This window comes from Halichoeres trimaculatus, unplaced genomic scaffold (assembly GCF_033239565.1).
Source record: "Halichoeres trimaculatus isolate MK-OKI-2021-1 unplaced genomic scaffold, fHalTri1.1 fHalTri1_scaffold_13, whole genome shotgun sequence".
Taxonomy (NCBI): Eukaryota; Metazoa; Chordata; class Actinopteri; order Labriformes; family Labridae; genus Halichoeres; species Halichoeres trimaculatus.
In genome coordinates, this window is record NW_027437191.1 from 7,236,730 (window position 1) to 7,255,747 (window position 19,018).

At 42.6% G+C, this 19,018-nt stretch overlaps 1 protein-coding gene across 1 annotated transcript in view; it reads left to right on the forward strand.

The window, feature by feature from the left end:
* Positions 1-19,018, forward strand: part of LOC141801666 (uncharacterized) — a 43,132-nt gene that overhangs the window by 17,583 nt on the left and 6,531 nt on the right. Inside the window, exons 7-16 of the mRNA XM_074684804.1 lie at positions 3,417-3,577; positions 4,517-4,663; positions 7,674-7,776; positions 8,027-8,155; positions 10,446-10,628; positions 11,906-12,165; positions 13,389-14,246; positions 15,462-15,552; positions 16,149-16,256; positions 17,629-19,011. Of these exons, the coding sequence (XP_074540905.1) occupies positions 3,417-3,577; positions 4,517-4,663; positions 7,674-7,776; positions 8,027-8,155; positions 10,446-10,628; positions 11,906-12,165; positions 13,389-14,246; positions 15,462-15,552; positions 16,149-16,256; positions 17,629-19,011 (3,423 nt within the window). The remainder of the gene's footprint in view (positions 1-3,416; positions 3,578-4,516; positions 4,664-7,673; positions 7,777-8,026; positions 8,156-10,445; positions 10,629-11,905; positions 12,166-13,388; positions 14,247-15,461; positions 15,553-16,148; positions 16,257-17,628; positions 19,012-19,018) is intronic.

The following is a 19,018-nucleotide window of genomic DNA, read 5'->3' on the forward strand; positions in this document are numbered from 1 at the left end:
GAGCAAAGAAGAGATGACTGAGTGCAGAATGTTTGACTTCTCCTGTGCTGTAGGAAATATCAGTTTTGGGTTGGTGTGTATGTGGTTTCTGGTGTTTCTGCAGCCAGCCTCGAGTGGACACTTGATGAACTGCAGTTTTTAAAACTTCTGCCTTGTCTTCAAATATTCAGACCAGCAGTTACAGCTTGGTTAAAAAAACACAATAGAATTTGGGATGCACCAATCGAACTTTGATGGTTCTGATACAAATACCTGGGCTTAGGGATGGGTACCGAATTAGGTACTTTTATAGGTACCGACCAAATTGTGTTAAAAGTACCAGGTACCGGTGCACGTAAAATCAAAAGGTACCATGTTTAGGTACCTAAACGTATCCTTGTGACTGTGAGGGAGTAGAAGAGTAGATGATTTTCCATACTGAACATGAACACAGCATTGCGAGGTTATATACTGAAGAATAAATATGTTAAATTGAAGAAATGTAATATTTTATTATTAAAAAATTGATATTTTTTTACCACAAACATAAAAAAGTACTGAAAAGTGGTACTGTGGTACTGGGCTTCAGTACCATATCGTTTCAAATGTGAAAGGTACCCATCGGGCTTTGGGTATCCACCAGTACAGATACCATTCTGATACCAGTTTGAAAAAAAAACAGCATGCCCTACTGTGGGATAAGACTGGTGATGTTTTGGGTAAAAGGTAAAAAAATGAAAATATGGAATTACTGAAGTGAATATAATTTAAACTATGAATAAATCTATAAATTGAAATGTTTACCACCAAAACAATGCTTCAGAATTAAAAAAAAAATCTATTTAATTGTAAACCTTCATACCCTGTAGACTGGTAATGCAGCAAAAAAACAAAGAAAGAGCATCAGAGGTAACATTTCAAATAAAGCAGCCTAGAGTGCTGAGGTATTGTCATTAATTCATATTGGAGCAACCTGTGATGTGTGGGCTTCTCCACTTTTTCATTTCCTGCCTCAATCCGGCTCCAAGTATTTCAGGTCAAGTCTGCCCATCCCGACCCTAGCTTTCTTGGTTGGGAGCACCCTCAGCATCTCTTATCTGACATATTTGATTTGATTAAAAAAAATGTATTTTGAGTTTAAAACAAATTGTACACTACCAGCTCATAAAATATTTACAAATTAAAAAAAAGAAACAACTGTTTATCGGCAATGAAAACGGGCCATTTGTATTATTGATGGGAAAAAAGGATTAGCAGTATGCATGAGCCAGGTTAACGCCCCAACAAAGCATCAAATGTAACGGTGTGGACCCCACCATTACAGGCGCTAGTGGCAGGATTACTGCCCCTGTTAGGCTATTTTTGAGATGGCTGGGGCTGTGCTCATGTGTTACTAAACAAGACAAAACATGTAAATGCAAGGGGTATTTATGAGACAAATCCTTTGAGAAAGTGGCACATTTTTCCATGTTGATCAATATTTATGCAGAGTACACATGCGCAATTTGAATCTGTTCAAATTCCAGGAGGTTCCCCAGACATATGAGGTTCTGTGACTGCCTCGCTGTCATGGTGCAATTATTTAGTTGGACAGTTTTTGTTAGTCATCCATTTGGCGAACACTACGGCCAAGTGGGTTGTTCCATAACAGTATGTTATGACCAAAGGTCCCATCTGTGGAATGACTGGACTCACAAATAAGCCTAGCTTTAAGAAGTTAAAGCACAAAGGAGATTGCATTTTATTTACAGTGACATGATCTGCAGGCTAGAAAAATGTTTGTTAAAGTTGTATGAATAAATCCCAGTTTTCAGAAGACTTCACTGACAGTGCCCTTTAAAAACCTCAAATGCTTCATCAACAGTTTCCCCATGAAACTGTTTTCCATCGTTGTTGAAGATTTATAGAACAGAAGTTTTATCTGCATTTACAACAAGTTGCCGGAAACCTACTATGACTAAATCAAATTCAAGCTGATGATATGAAAAGATTGAGCAGGCATAGGAACACAGAGGCAAATAACAGCATTACAAACATTAAACAAAAGCAGCATTTTTCATATTCTAAACCAAAAAAAAAAAACATAAATTTTAAACACTAGTGAGCCTGAAACTGAACCTTGTGGTACCCCTTACGGTAGGGGTTTCACACTCAGATTAGCTGAGCATCAAATCTTTTTATAAGGGGTCCACTTGAGGTGTTGTACAGGAAAAGAAAAAAACATCCAGCAGTTGAACAACTGTTGTGCTCAGCATGAATTATTTCCGTCATGTTTGTCTTTTCTTGCTGACCGCTGACTGCCAGACCCCTGAGAGCGCTTCTCCTCAGGTAGCTGAAACCCTCAGTATGGCTTGAAGATGGACATCACCAAGTCTGGACCTGTTCTTTGATTTGCCTCCTTTTTTTGCTCTCTGAAAGACATTATGTTGTGTTAAAAGCTGTGCATTTAATTTTGTCCATCTCCCTGATAATTGGCACGCTGCTCCACACGTTCACAAAAATAATCATTCTCCCCTGAATGACATTAAACATACTTTTGGCCTTTGAAAGAGACATCCTCGGCTCAACAACAGCTTTGGTTGACGCGATGTTGTGTTTATAGTTGGGGATGGGTACCTTTCATATTTGAAACGATACAGTACTGGTAGCCAGTACCTGGCAATTGATACTGGTACTCAAGGGTTTCAATTTTCGATACGTTTTTTGTGTTTGTGTGGTAAAAAAATATCAATTTGTGTAATAATGAAATGTTATTTTTTTCAATTTCACATATTTATTCTCAAATTTATAACCTTGCAATGGTGTGTTCATGTCTGGCTTGGAAAATCACCCACTCTTCCACTCCCTCACAGTCACAAGGATGCATTTAGGTACAAAAACATGGCACCTTCTGATTTTGTGTGAATGGGTACCCTAATTGGGTACCCATCCCTATTTATAGTAAACTCTGAAATCAGATATTTCTTACTGTGGGCCGTGAGTTTGAGACCGCAGCCTTTCACATTTGTAGCACCACATTGTCAGTTTGAATCAGACATTTGTCTCATTTGCAGTTCCTCTTAAAGGTTTGTCAACATGACAGAAAACTAAACATTAGGTCTAAAGCAGGAATCTCAAACTCGTGCCATGGAGGGCCAAGAAGCTGCAGGTTTTATTTCCAACCAAAAAGTCCACCAGCTGATTTCACTGATTACCTCACCTTCAAGCAGAGAGCAGGGACTAATCAGTGAAATCAGCTGGAGGAGTTCTTGGTTAGAAGGAAAACCTGCAGCATCTTGGCCCTCCATGGCACGAGTTTGAGATCCCTGGTCTAAAGGTTTTAAAACCCCAGAATTATCTTGCAGCCATTGCAAATAAATGTAAAGTTGAAGTTATGGTGTCGTTCACTCTCTGTCTTTCCATCATCCTCCTTGTTGAATCCATTGTCCTTCCTGCAGGAGATCGATGGGTTTGTTCAGGAGTTCCTCTCTGTGGTCCAGCGGCTGCCCTCATGTATCTCCACCCTTCAGGCCCTGTCCAGACTGCCGCTGCCCTCCACCCTCAGCGAGCTCCAACAGTTCTGCTCCACCAACGGAGCCAAGTTCCAGCAGCTCAGGAGGTCAGCATCTCAAATGTGTTTCTGTTCTTTCTATGACATGCTGATGGTGCTTTAGTGACAGCATTTAATGATGAAGTAAAAAAAATCAGCATGTAACACCTCACTGAGTCTAGACCTGCTCTTTTTACCCCTTTTTCAACAAGCTAGTCCCAGTGCTGGTTTGGAGCCAGTTCTGAATCAGTTCTGATGTTTCAACCACCACAGAAAAAAAGTCTTTTTCCTTTTCCATCAGGTGATGTTTGACCCTCACACTATCCTTTTTGTCATCATTAGGCTGAAGTATTTTTACACCTTTCCTTACAGTTACAGACTCGAGGAACATGAAGTGACAGTGAGCTGATCTAAAAGAAGAATAGCTGTGATGAAGCACATAAAAAAACATCCGCAGCTCAGACTCTGTTGTCAGACAACAAAAGGAACGGCCTCGTTCTTCAGCAGAGCCCTGAGAGGCCGGAAACACAATCACCCGTCTTTGTCTTCAGCTCTGCGGCAACACTTTTCTCAGGGTTTAAACACTTAAGAAGAACTTGAATAACCTGTGTGGAAACAAAAACAGGAGTTTATTCAAAGGCAGCAGAGCTTTACGTTACAGCGAGTTAGCTGCCTCTTAATCCAGAGAGACTCACAATGAGTGCATTCAGCTGCTGGATGCGGCCTAAAGATGTAAGAATAACGCCAGCTCATCAACCTCATCGCACCGTTTTAAAGTCTGTGAAATGATGTTAATCTGAGGGTAGAGAAAGACGGTTTTGTTCTCAAGCTGCTGGGATGCACTGATGTGAAATATGAGTGTCTCCAGTTTTCTCTTTGGATGAAAATGTTCACTATCAGTGTGTGTGATTGTTACATAACAATGAAACAAACTTTGAATTGTCTTGAAAGAAGTTTTACTGTAGACTCCTACTCCATCTTTTGCCTCCTGTGTGTGTGTGTGTGCAGAGAGCTGGGGCTGGACGAGCTGCTGACTCACTGTGAGAAAATCCTGGAGAAGCTGCGTTACCCTGAGAAGGAGCCCAGCTACCAGGCGATGGCCGGCACGGCGCTCTTCACTCACACGGCCTTCGACATGCTGCAGAACCACAGCAGGTACAGAGGACTCTGACGCAGAGCCAGACTTTGATCTTAATCCTCTGTAACAGCACTGACCACACGTCCCTCACGTCAGTGCTGCAGCGCGCCCGTGTTACACAACAGCAGCATGGAGCTTTAACAGTGTGCGGTTTGTTAAAGGATTTCATTTGTATCCTATCAACACAATCAGAACTGACATTTTATGGTTGTTGAACTCAGAAATCTCTTCCTTTCCCAGAAAGTTGAGTTTTATTGACCTAAATTGGCACAGTTTTGCTCTCACATTACAGTAGGGGCTTGTTTTCTAAACCTTTTTTTCTCACAGTGTTAGATAAAACTTCAGTGAAGGAGCAGCAAGTTGTTGACTTGCTCTAGTTTGCTCCTTCATCCATCAGCCTATAAACAGGCCATCATGGATGAAACATGATTCTAATGATGGTGTCAACTAGCAAGTCTAACCAATAAAACCTTAGTTTCTGTCTCTGAGCTCAGTTTGTTATTCAAGTGTCAGACAGCTTCAGAGAATTAGACCCTTTTGTTGTACAGGAAATGTTTCACCACAAAACAGATGTTGCATCACTTCTTACACAGACACCAAGCTTTGATTAAGAAAACAAGAATGTAACCTTCAAAAACAAAAGAGTTGTATTTCTTCCTCTGCCTTTTATTGGTTCTGGTTTCACAAACGGGGATGAACGGTTAGGTTATTGCTTCTTTATGAGTCTGTGGATGGAGTCTGGTTTCAAACTGCCCCATCATAAGTTGCTTTTCAACCAGAAGTTCCAGGAAGTTTTAGCTCATGAATTTTTAACTCTACCAGGAACTAAATAGTTCTTGTGGTCCATTGTTCTTTGCATTTTCACCGAGGCTTTAAGTCTGAGAGGATTATGCAAATCAGGTCAGTGATGTCTGGAGAAAAATAAAGTATTTGCATCACGCCACAAGATGGAATCCATCATTCATACTCTTTGTATGGGTGGGACTCAAACACCAAGGTTTGCCCACAGCTCTGCTCCCAACAGGCCTACAGAGGGCTGGACAATCAGAGGGAAAGAGGTTTGTGGAGCAGGAGCCTTAAAGGATAAGTTTGGTTTATACAGCTTTTGCATTGTTTATAGAATGTAGTAGAACAAAATACTCACCCAGAAGGCTTTCCTGATCATCCAAGCAGTGCTTCGGGAGATATTTAGATCCAAAATCGTGCAGCGGACGTCTGTATAATGGGATCCATTGGGCCATAGACAGTGCTGCTCCTAAAACTGCATTAATCGTCCAAAAACCTGTGTTTTTCAGCAACTGACGAAGACTTTGTTTACGTTTCTACCTCAAAGAAAGGAGTAAGCTCTCCAGAAAGTACTGCGCATATGCAGTCGGCTCTCCAGAGAATACTGCGCATGCGCAGTACTCTCGCCGACCGTTGATCTGATGATGATACTGTTGACAGTTGATCTGCAGACAGCACCACACTTTCCGCTGCATGCCTCGCTCTCACATGGCTGTTCATAGTAACAATTGTGATATGCCAGACAAACCTCGCAGAGTTTGCACTGCACCTCATTTTTGTCAGTTTTTTAGGAGGAGTTCCCGCGCTTCCCAATGCATTTTTTGAATGTTTCCTCTTCTTGTTTTTGCTGTAAATCCTCCAGGCTGCTCACTTCTGGTCTGGCTTCATTCATTATGTCAGTTTGTTGCCGTGGTCAAGTTAAATTTGATCTGGTTTGGACACTGGTTTGTTTTATTTTGTAAGTTATTGGGCATTTTAGATGGTGTCCATGCACAGCTTCTTGTCCCACTCGACCTGCTTTTTGGGAAAATAATGCGGAACAGCGCCAGCATCCTGCATAAAACTCCGACCTCCAGACATGAAAAGGGGTTATCACATGAACTGTTTTATGACTATTAGAATATTCAAGAATCATTGTCCATCCCTAGGATGGGTAATGATAAGCAGTTCCTGGTAAGAAGAATAGATAAGAAATGTTTCAATCCATCATTAGCCTTTATGCTTAACCATTCCTTTGTCAATTATTGACATGAAGTTGGAGCTGTCAGACTTTACACTGACTATTCACCGCAGCTACCTTAGCTTAGCAGATGGATAACATTTCCCAAGAAAACTCTGATTCAGGATTTTCAGTTTTAAGTTTTACTAAAGAACTAAACACACAGAGAAATGAACAAATACTCTCTAACATAAAAATCCTATTCAATACATTGAACATGTTACACATCTCCTGATGTACCGAAACAATATAGAAAATATAGCACTAGCTTGATGCTAGTGTAAACAGAAAACTGCACTAGTATGCTAGCGGTTAGCCAACATTAGCATACATGGATATAACTCTGGTTTCAAACCAATCAAAAGAACCTCAACTTTTCTCACAAAAACATATCACAGTTACTGTCTGTGCAACTCTGAAAACTCAACATGGCAAAATACTTGTTGGCATTTTTTTCCAAACAGGAACATTAAAGGAAAGTTACGTGCAGGCTCTTGGCTGACTTCAGCACTACTCAAAGCATTGCTATAACCACTTTGAGACACTAGATGGCCTACTTCATTATTAATATACAACAAAACAGTACATCAACGTGACCTAAAACTGTTACTTATTTTTATTTATTTGCATCCAGAGAAATCAAGATCCAGTGACCAATGTCATTTTAATTACTTATAAACTCAAAAAGCTGTCGACACAGAAAACCTGTATAGCTACTTTTTATACAGAGAAAATACACAGGAGGAATTGAAAAGAAAAACCATAAGAATTGGGTCAATAAGTGGAGTAGACCAGGGCATTATATCAGTAAAATCTTATCAATACCCATCCCAAATAAAGAGATAGCAACATGGCGTTTTACACAGAGAATTAAATAAAGGTTTTCTAGAACACCTGTGAGAGAACATTTTTTTAGCGGTATAGCCATTTTAAAGTGTTTTGAACAAAGTAGTGAGTGCCTGATCTACAGTGTGTAGTAGTTTATGTCTGCAGAGGCTGAAGCGTCTTTAACTCATTTTCAGGATAACAGCTGCTGTGGAGAAAGTGGAGCTGTTGTGGCAGCAGGCTTTTTCAAAGGCTCGCCTGCAGCTACAGGTGTGTCAGCTGAAGGAGGATTCTCTCCAGGTGAGTCAGCTCTTCATACCACATCTGTAGACAAACTGTGGCACACTGGTTTCACTGGGCTGCTGTGGGAGCTTTAAATAGAAACTGACTCAGTGACAAACCTCCAGGCAGACGAGTGTGTGACCACACTGTGTGTGATGAGTTTTCTTTCTGGCTGTCATCTGTCCAAGCAGTGATTTCAGACGCCACCACAGGAGGAGTCTTTGTTAAATGTGACTTTGTGCTGGATGTGTTCATTGTTCTGTTCCAGGTCACAGAGCAGATCAAAACTCTGTTTGAAGAGAAACTCCAGCTTTACAAAATAGAGATCGCTCAGGATGCAGCCAAAGCAGCAAGGCTGGTGTCTGAGTTTGAGACGTCCATTCACACTCCCGCTGTGGTACGTGTTGTTACTTTATTCTGTTTGTTTTGTGAAACATCGAGCCTGTTAAATTTGCTTTTCTGTCCTGATTAAGTACACCCCTTTACAATCTTCATCATCCTAAACATACACACATTTTAGTAACAGTAGCAGCGTTTAGCTCTAAAGTAAAACTGTAAGCAGAATAAAAATGTCGGGTTGTTTTGTGGTCAGTTGTCAGAAAAGATACTCCACTGTAGACTCAGTTTCTACTGAACTCAGATAGGGGAATGACCATTACAGAGCAGCCGTTGTTTTGGAGTTAAGAGTGACCACTGATGGCCTTCAGCTGACTGTGTCAGTTAACAGGGTGACACTTTACACTGAAATGCAGGTGAGGGCTATGGCTGGAAGTAATTACATCTGATTCTGTATCCAACCTCAGTTTACCAGGTTTGATTGTAAATAAGTCATATCAACTCCTGAAATTCTTAATCCAGGTTTTTCTTTGTGTATTTAGTCATAACCAACATTTTCAGTAACTTGGCAGAGAAATATACCCAAATAGAATAGAATAGAAAATAATATAATATAATAGAAAAGAACTTTTATTGTCATTGTAAAAAGTACAACGAAATTGAAGTCACAGCAGCAATCAAGAAAACAAAAGTAAGAAAATAGATGATGACAGTCCATCATTCTCTAGTTCAGCCAGTCTCCACCTCCACAGGGTCCAGGACTGAGCTTCTTCAGCAGTCTGTTCAGTCTCTGTCTCCTGGATCCTGTCTACTCACAGCAGGTGAAGCTCTTCCAATGTGGCGTTGGTGTCTGATGTTAGCTCCGTTAGCCATGTCTGTGAATAGCATGATGCTACTCTGCCCTCTGGTATTCCCTCTGTTGCTGGGTTAGCACGGCTAGCTAGTTGGAGATAGATCTTACATTCCCAATAACGATGGATGGAAGGACAGGTCCATGTTGTCACTTCTTAGCTCACACCTGAGAAACAGCACATCATCCTCACCTCCTTTTCCTCACCTTGAGGGTAAACATCAGGTCTTGCACCAGTTAGCATTGATATGCTACAGGCGGCTAACAGCTGAGTTCACATGTAAACAATGCAGCCATGGTTACATGTAGGCTCTTCAGACAAACACAGGAGAAAAGTAGTAAAAATATCACTGAAGCCACAAAAAGTTTGGTGTCCATGACCAACAAATGAGCCATACAAAGTAATGATCCACTCCAAATACAAAGATGATGAAAAAGAGACGAAAAAATTACAAGAAATGGACAAAGAAGAGAGAGCTGCTGTAACAGGCAGCCATAACCAACAGGGCAGCGCCTAGCAACTAGAATATTAACAATAATATAATAATATATAATTTTAATACAAAGAATAATTGTTTGTATTTTAAGATAGCTTAGACTGATTATTAGTTTGATTTTGTACCATAGTTTCAGGTAAAAAACAAAGAGATAAAACCTGTTTCTTTAATATATAGGCTCACTTATATTTACCCTTCATATTTGGTCATAACCTTGGCCTCAAACCAACCTTTTCATTAAATATACAAAGTAAAAACTAGATTGAGAATATCGGAGATTAAAATTATTTCTTTGCAGCCAAACCTGGTTTACTGAGATTGGGCAAAGAAGACAAGTGTAATAACACATCAGACGATGCTGGTGTTTTAGTGTCAAGTGTGACCCTGTTAACTGCTGACAATCACTAACATGTTTGGCTGAGAGTCACCAGTTAGCACGGTCACTCTTTGCTCCAAAACACCGGTAGCTCTGTAAACAGTCAGAACTCGGCTCTGACAACTGACCACTGACCACAGAATAACCAGACATTTTTATGCTGCTTTCAGCTTTAATTTAGTGTTTAAAGAATGATAACTTGACTGAGTGAATGAGGCTTAAAACTGCTTCCATTACCCAAATGCATGTGCATATTTTTAAAGACATTGACTGTAAATTGGTCTATCAGACTGTTAACTATGATGATTATTGATCCTAAAATATTAAATCATCATTATTCTAATAGATTTAGTACAGTTTTCTGTCTGGATGTAGTTTTCTGGCTCCTTTATTATGACCCAAGTCTCAGACTCAGTGGTCTGTGTGCACTTATTGATTTGGGACGATTTGAGTCTTTACATTTCACTCTGTAAATGTCCACAGATAATGTAGTCACAAACATGAGGTGACTTGTGTTTAAGCTCTTCTCCAAATTTCTCCACTGAAAACGTCCGGATATCTTTTTGACCTCACTTGTCTCCTAAAGTGACCTGATCCCTCCTCCTCCTCCTCCTGCTGTCACCAACAGGGTCTGGTCCGCTGTGCTGAAGACGTCATCCACACACTGTCAGAGGTGCTGCTGTGTGACGGGCAGCCGGTCGAGCGCTGGGCTCTGGATCTGGAGAGGCTGAAGGAGAGGCTTCACTCTGCTGTGCTCTTCATCCTCCAAACACTCAGAGCTGTTTCCAGCTTCCATCATTACAACGACAAGGTAATTCATCTGCTGCAGCTGCTGTTCTGAAGGAGATTTTGAGGCAGTGGCGTTTACTCCCGGAGGCCAAGGGAAGCCATGCTTCCTTTCTTTTTCAGGCTGTAGCTGTGATTTGATGAAAATACTCCTTTTAACAGTTTCGATAATTCTTCAGTGTTTCGTCATTGTCATCTCTTCCTTGTTTCTCTCCTCCTCTTATGGAGCATGTTACGATGTGTAAAACAGCGCCCTCCTAAATGTTATGTGGTGAATAAGTGGTAAATATACGATATTGCACACTGTTAACCACAAGGAGGCCAAGCCGCGTTGGCCTCCCTTGGTGAAAATAAAAAAGAATGATTAACCAATCAGATGGGGCTGCGGTCATGACACTGCTCACCTGTGATTGGCCAAGCCTGCGTCAAGGGGAGCCACCCCGTCTTTGGCTTCAAACCAATCAAATCACAGCATCGTCATCATCATCAAGCCACTGAATGAAATCAGGGAGGTTAGCATGCTAGCAGTGTGCATGAAGCAGCCGTTTGTGCGTTTGTGTGGGCGGTTGAGTAAATTAATAAGATGTTTAAGTAGGGATGGGTACCAAATCAGGTACTTTTAAAGTTACCGACTGAATTCTGTCAAAAGTACTGGGTACCAATTCATGTAAAATCAAAAGGTACCATGTTTAGGTACCTGGACACATCCTGGTAACTGTGAGAGAGTGGAAGACAAGTCAATTTTCCAAAATTGATACCGTTAAGTACTGGTACCGATTGCCAGGTACCGGGCATTGGTACCGTATCGTCTCAAATGTGAAAGGTACCCATCCCTATGTTTAAGCTAAGTCAAGAGGACAATGTACGTGCGTGAATGAGTGACTGAGGGTGGGAGAGTGAAAGGGCGTGTGTTGGCGTTCAAATTAAGTAAAATGAGCGCTTTCTGGGCGCTCTAACAGGTCATTCCATTACATGAAATAGCAACATACAAGCTGCAACATAGTCTTTTATGTACCTCACTCCCTAAAAAAACATACAGCTTAGAGGCTTTGTCTCACTTGGCTTCCTCAAAAAAAAAAAATCACCATGCCATGCCACTGTTTTGTGAGTTTCGATTCAGCAACTTTTCATCCAGTTTGAATAATTGTCATATGTCACCTTTATTCAACACCCTGCTGAATAATCTAATCACAGTCATTTACATTAAAGACAGCATTCAGTGTCAAAGCATGTCTCTGTTGGCTTGGAGACTATCTCATAGAAGCTCTGAGTGTGCCCTGAACTGGTTTTCTCCTCTTCCAGGCCAGCAGCTGGTACCGCCTGGTCCTCTGTGAGAACTTCCTGCAGGAGCTGCTGTCAGGGATAAACGGAGGGGGAGGAGGAGATCCAGCCCAGAGGCAGAGGAGGAACTGGGGGACAGTTCCGGCATGGAGACACAAAATGTCCTTGTTCCTGAAAAAGAATCCCCCTCCAGATCTGGAGGAGCTGGTCCATCTGGCTCACCTGTCCTCAGTCATCCCGGATGAGGAGGTGCAGCAGGAGGGGAAGCAGATGTCTCAGAGGTGAGAGAAAGATCAATCTTTGTCTTTTGATGAAAGTTTCTTTCTGGTTTGAAGGAGATAAATACACAAAATAGCCAAACCATTGTGCACCAATCAGCTTGCAGCAGATTTATGATGTCACTAAAACTTTGTGATTTTTCACCTTTTTGCATCTTGGTTTTCCATCATGTCCAGCACCAGATGCCTAACACCATTTAGCAGATTAGTTACGTCTGCAGAGTTTGTTTTGCTCAGTCTTCCTCTTCAGCAGCTAAGACAGTGTGCTTTGATAACGTGACTGTATCATGTGGATCATCAGTTACGTCACACTGCAACATAAATCAATGAAAGCCAAACTTTCAGTGTTTCTGGTTTCTTGATTTATCTCCTGACTATCAGAGAAAGTCAGAAACAAACTCCCAGTTAGGTGAGCGTCACAGACTGTTGCAGTATCTGAGCTACTGAAGTGTTTTGATTCCCCAAGAGTCCAGAGCTGTTACAAAGTCTCACTCCTGACAGCATGTAGTCCTCTCTGTTCCTGGGCATTAGCTCACAGTTTACACACCTGCACCACCTTTTGGTGTAACTTGGGATGTTTCCTGCTCTCCAGTTAGCTCTGAAGATCCACACTTTTTCCTCTAGTGCACTGAGTCCCTTTTCTCTCGGAAAACTCCAGCTTATAAGAAAGAAAAAGACGTGTTATCGCAGTAAACATGTCATTGTCACCGTTAGAAAATATTGTTATTTGGTTTGGTTGTACTTTTTGTCTCTTTGAAGCCTGCAAACCGGCACAGCTGATTAGTGTGATGAGTGAAACTAAACAAGCTCTCCGATGCCAAAGGAAAGTGCTGAAAACTTTTCAATAGACAGTTTAGTTTTATGTGTTAGACTCGAATGTCTGTTGTAACTGTAGCCTAGCTTGTGTTCTGTTGTTTTTTTTTTAAATAAAAGGGTCTGAGCTGACCAGCATCCATTGTTGATAGGACATATACTTATGACTCAAACAAGCCCACCAAAAAAACCTGACATCTGTGCCATAAGTCTTCAAGAGATCATGGCTCTTTTTAAGTTGTTCATTTCAGTTCTCTCCTACCCAAGAGAGAATTGGTATTTTTGCTTTTTCTCTTTTTTTGCCACCACAAAGAAATGACTGACCTTATCAAGACATATTTTCTTGTATTTTCTGATATTGATGTTTTTCTTTACCTGTGGTTTGAGCTGCTCTCTTGTCTCTCACCCCTCAGGTGTCAGACTCTGAGGAAGTTGCTCCTCTCCTCGGGCCCCGTGTCTGTGGCCCACCTTCAGCTGGCCCTACAGTGGCAGTATGAGCTGTTACGGAGCAGCCATGTTGACCATTCCGCCGCTGACGGCGCTAAAGACGTGTCAGCTCAGGATGTTCCCCGCCTGAGCAAATGTGAGGGAGTTACTGAAGCAGCCGTTCTTCCCACAGCGTCTCCTCCAGCTGCAGCTCCTGGGTCAGCTGAGGGTAAACCTGCCTCCCTCAGCTCCTTCGACTCAGGCTTTGATGGAGCGGGGAGCAGTCAGCTGGAGATCAGGGACTCTGTGAGACCTCCTCTGATCCAGCCTCAGACCCACAGAGAGAACCTCTGCAGCGTTTCAGACTCTGAGGAGTTTGACTTTGGCTCTGTGGGAAACTCCTCCAGGGCAAGTATCCAGATCATCCCCAAAGCCTCTGTGGAGTCTCTAAACTTTGAAATCAAAGTGAAGCGCTCTGCAGCTCTGCCCAGTAACCCGTGGCTCAGCCTGCCGGTGGACGATCTGCAGAACTCATACACGGTGACCATCACACAGAACCCCACGCCTCAAAAGAGGGACCTTCAGAGTCCATCCAGCAGGTGCCGGGACCAGCCTACACAGACGGAGGTGCTGAGCAGCACTCATCCTGGTCAGACTCAAACCAGAGACTGGGTTCTGCACTCACAGAGCAGCCTGGATGACCCTGAACTAAGTCCTATACGAAACATCCTCTCCAGCACCATCACAGACCAGAAGGACAAGTCTGCCTGCACCACTGAGGGGGTCCCAACGCTGCTCTGGGACTCCTACGACCTCCATGACCAGGAGCAGGACTCTATGGATCGGTAAAGCATCACACAGTGCTTCATAAGATCCTTTATAACAGGTGTAAAGAATGAACGCAGACCTCTCCTCTAACTGCGTTCAGAAAGAAAAACAGATGTAAGACGAGAAGTCACGGTGCAGAGACGACAAAGGTCTGAAAGCATGACCTAAAGTTTGTTTTGAGGGATATTTCCAACAACCAGAAAATAAACTTTCTGTGTGTCAGTTTTAATGCTAGTCACCCAGAAAACTCAAAGAAGCAGGGTGTTACTGGGTAAAATGAGTGACCTGGAGGACAAACTGTTTGTTTTTCAGGGTTAGACTTAAAGGAGTATGTCTGCAGGTCGGGAGAATGACACTGTGTGTGACTGGGATCAGTAACCTGCGGTTTGTAAGACAAGATTCAGGGCAACAAGAAGGAAAACTTCCAACTTATTAAGAAATTACATTTAATTGTTTAAAGAGAAGGCATTTAGCTTTTTTTTAAGGCTACATCATGTCCCTCTGGTCTCCCCATAATAACTTCACATGATTTACTGCTCAGAAAAATACACATTTTTTTTCTCACCGTGGTGTTTTGGGAAACCTTTATTTCACCCTCTGACTGAAACGCTTTGTTTTAGCTGTTGTCTCTTTAAGGCTCCCACTTCACAAATCCCCTTTACTCTGAATGGCCAGCCCCCTTTTAAGGCCCCGCCCCTGCCCCCTCCAACGTAGGATGTTGGACATCCATATGTGATGACACCATTATTCCAGGAAGATCTTGTGAAAATCTGGTGCTATTCTTAGAACCTAGAACCATTTTGATTAGTGTACGAATACATTGAACACATGAGAATGTAAAAGTTTGTAGATCTGCACACGCTCAGTTTGAACATCCAGTGTTGTCTTTATATCCATATTTGAAACATGGGAAAATATAAAAACCCATCTTTAATAGTAGCTAAAAATGTATCATTTAATTGGGAAAGTACATACCAAGCAGGGAGCTCAAGCGTTCTTGCCAATTACAGTTTGAAATAATAAAGAACATAATGAGAAGGAACCCATGACAGTGCTTCACCTGTAGGTGCCTATTTAAGGGTGTGGAAATCTAGAGAAGCTTTGCCTGTGCCTTTTGCTTGTGCCTTTTGCTTGTGCCTTGTGTGACCTGTAGCACCTGCAACAGATGTGTTGTGTTTTCTGTGAAGATTGTTTTGAAGAAATAAATCATCCTTTGTCTTTTATAACTACAGCCTGATTGACATGAAGGACTGGGATGTGAGGGAGCAGGAAGGTTTGATGGAGGTGCAGAGGATCCTGGACAGAGCTGATGGGATCCTGGAGGTAAGACCTGCAAAGTCTGAATAATGTGGGTTTTTCTTTGTGCAGCGGGCGGCATCAAATGATTATGTTAAAGGTAGTGTCTGCAGGATTCTTCTAGAAAATAAATTTCAACTTTTACAGGAATAATCCTGCTCAATAGTCTCCTATAGGCCCCCACATGTGTGTCAGTGTCTGTGTCTGCCACAACCCCTCCTCTGCCTGTATGTTGATGTTTTAGTTGTATCAGGATGTTTCTGGGCAGAGAGTGAGTGTGGTTACATTAGCCAATCACAGCATGTCAATTACCCGTTATTAGCTTGCGCTAACATGCCAAGCCAGGTGCACAGCTCTTGGGTACGTCCCACATAGCACAAGTGGGTGGTTGCTGGGCTTGTGAGTGTGTTCACAATGCTTCAGGCAGAGGCAGTGGGTGTGTGTTGTCGCTGGCACTGAGCCAAGGAGGAGGAGCCCGGCTTGAATGTTGTGTTTACTAACAAGTAATGAAAATTCCTGCAGACCCTACCTTCAAGTCTATAAATGATGAAATAATATCAACCAACAGTTAAGAACACATGTTTCTGAATTAGCATTGTTTCAGTTTCATTTTCTCTGTGCAGGATGAGGAGAATGTTCTGGCTCAGGAGGCGGAGCTGGATGCTCTGCTGAGGTCAGAGGTCAAACACGACCAGTGGCCTCAGTGGGACAGCGAGTTCAGGCCCAGTGTGGTACGTTGAATATGTTTTTAGTATGCTGTGTGTGCACAAAATACACACATTCTTACCAAACACTGTGAGGACCCTGAGACGCTAACCATGATGTCGACTTCATTGATGTTTGTCCGGTCAGAGGCTCAGACTCACAAACAAAAACAAGTTCTCACTTTTAATCCTGACTCTGGAATAAATTTGTACCTTTGCTAAACTACAGGTTACAGACTCTCATTAACACTGACAGGATGCCAGCTCCACACTGCTGCATCACAGACACACTAGTAATAGTGTTGAGATAGACCCTGCTGATACCAGCAGCACCTTTTCCCAGTGCTGGGACCAGTCGTTGACCAGCTGTGCTTTTTTCCCAGATTAAAAGTTATAAAGGACATTTAGTGTGCTGACTTGTCATACCTCCTTAATAGCCTCTGTTCAGCTGTGCATCTTAATTATTTAAAAAGCTTCTTTATAAACTTTCCTCAAACATGGTTTCTGTGATTCTTGCTAGATTGCTCAAACTGATTTAACCTACAACATAAGTTAAATTGACATTGACCATTTGAAGTAACATGATTATGATGCCGCTCATTACAGCGAACGTTAGAAATCACACTGCTGTCATCGAGCCAACATGTGTTTTGGTGGATAATTACATCAAAAAGATACTGGGAATAGTATTTACAAACAACCAATTAATTGAAACAAGCTCAATTTCAAATGTGAATTACAATCAGGTTTATATAAAGAGGTGAGACTATTTCAAGATCACTCACTAACTCCTCGTATGGACTTTAAAGTCACAGGAAGGTTACAGAATTGTAGGTTAGGTTGTATCATCTTTGTCTGGTGTTTAAAACACTCCACTGCACAACCAGGGGTACACATGGATAAAAATGTAGATTAGAGTTTGCTGCGGGGAATTTGTCCCTTATTGGCGTCCAGGCGAGGGGACAAGTGGACATTCTGACTAGTATGCAAAAACGTTGGTGATGGTCTGTTTTTGGCTCCTACAGAGACAAATGTTTGGATTGTGTTCCTCTGCGATGATGTCCATTGCATTCAGTGTAGTCCACAAGTTTCTGCAGTTTTTGTGCAGCTGTGTTGCTCTTTGAACATCTTTTTTTGCCACCCTACTACCTACTGGTACTGGTAGAACTGTTCTCCTGGAGTTACTCCATCCACCACCTCTGGTCACTTGCTGTCTGGAACTGAGTCTCCTTTTTCGTCGCACACCACAAGATTTATTAACTCATTACCTCAGCTTGCAGAGATGTGAATTTCCAGTTGTGTAAGGTTACATGTACTTTTTTCTGTGGATGGAGACTTCTTGTCCATCTTATAGATATTTCTTTAATCCTTCCTTTTGTTTCTCTGTTTCTTTCCGAAGATGTCGTCCAGTGAGCTGGCTGAAGCAGGAGTTCTTGGCCTTGACGACCTCGAACCTGCTGAAACGGACGACACAAGTGAGCCCAGATCTGCATGTGAGGATGGTTCTGCTCCAGGAGCAGATACAGCAGCATCTCTTTACAGGTCGGACCTCCTGTCAGAGCTCAGACAAGTCCAGGTTCTAGATGAGCTGATCGTGGAAGAGAACCTCAAGATCCACCAGCTGAGACGCTGTGAAGAAAGCCCCATCGAGAATCTATCAGAGAGCAAAGCTTTGGACTTAAATGGGCCCTTAAGCGCGAGCAAAGAGAGGAAAGCTTTTCGTTTACAGGTGGAAAAAGAGAAACAGGAAGTGGAGAAACTCGAGAAGAGTTTGAGCAAAGAGCGTAAATTAAAGAAACACAAACATAGAGCGACAAAGGTGATCAAATGCTCCATAATGGAAAAGGCCAGAAGTGACAGTAAGGAGGACCAAGCTCTGTGTGATGAGATTTTATCAGAAAACCGATCACAGAGAGCGCTCTCTCCGGCTCAAGACGACCATGACACTGAAACAGGTGCCGATGTCACCAAAGATCCTTCACAGGAGACAATTCTTCTTCCAGATTCCCAAAGTCAGGGTTGTTCCCCTGAAGCAGAGCCAAAAGAAACCAACAGCACTGCTTTAATGATAAAGTCTCATTGTGAGGAGCCTCCTGAGGAGCTGGAGCTCAGACTTCAGGAAAGCTTCACCAAAGCAGACACACCTGACGAGGACGGTACCGTAAGCAAACCAGAAGCTTCTCTAACCCCTGAAATGAGACCAGACGACGGAGCATTCGACCCTGGTGGAAACATTCACCTCCCCCCTGTGCCCAAGCCAAGAAGGACTTCACTTCCTGTGAGCATCAACCTCACAGAGCCGGATCCTCCTGATCCCCCAGAGCGGCAGAGTCCACCTCCAATCTCTGACCCTCAAGATCCTGGTTTGTTGAAGTCAGATCTTCAAGATGAAGAACCTGATGGACTTCCAGAGAGTTTACCTTCAGATGCTGATCCTGGCTTGGCTCTTAACCCTAATGTGAAGGAACACATCAACAATAACAACAATAACCATGTCATCCCAGAGGTTTCACCACAAGACTTGGCTGATTTCCCCTCTGTGGGACCTGCATGTGAGCTGCAGACAGATTTACTCCCAGCAGAGGAAGTCCAGACTCTGTCTCCTGCAGATGAGCGCTCACACCAGCTGCATCCTGACGGTCCTCTGTTTGAGTTTGACCCTAGAGGGAGAGACAAAGCAGATGAAGACTTGCTCGACTGTGTTCAGAGATCTGAGGTCATGAGGATATCTGAACCTGGATCACCTGGGATCCAAGCCCAGCTGGACATCAGCATGAGAGAGGTAAACA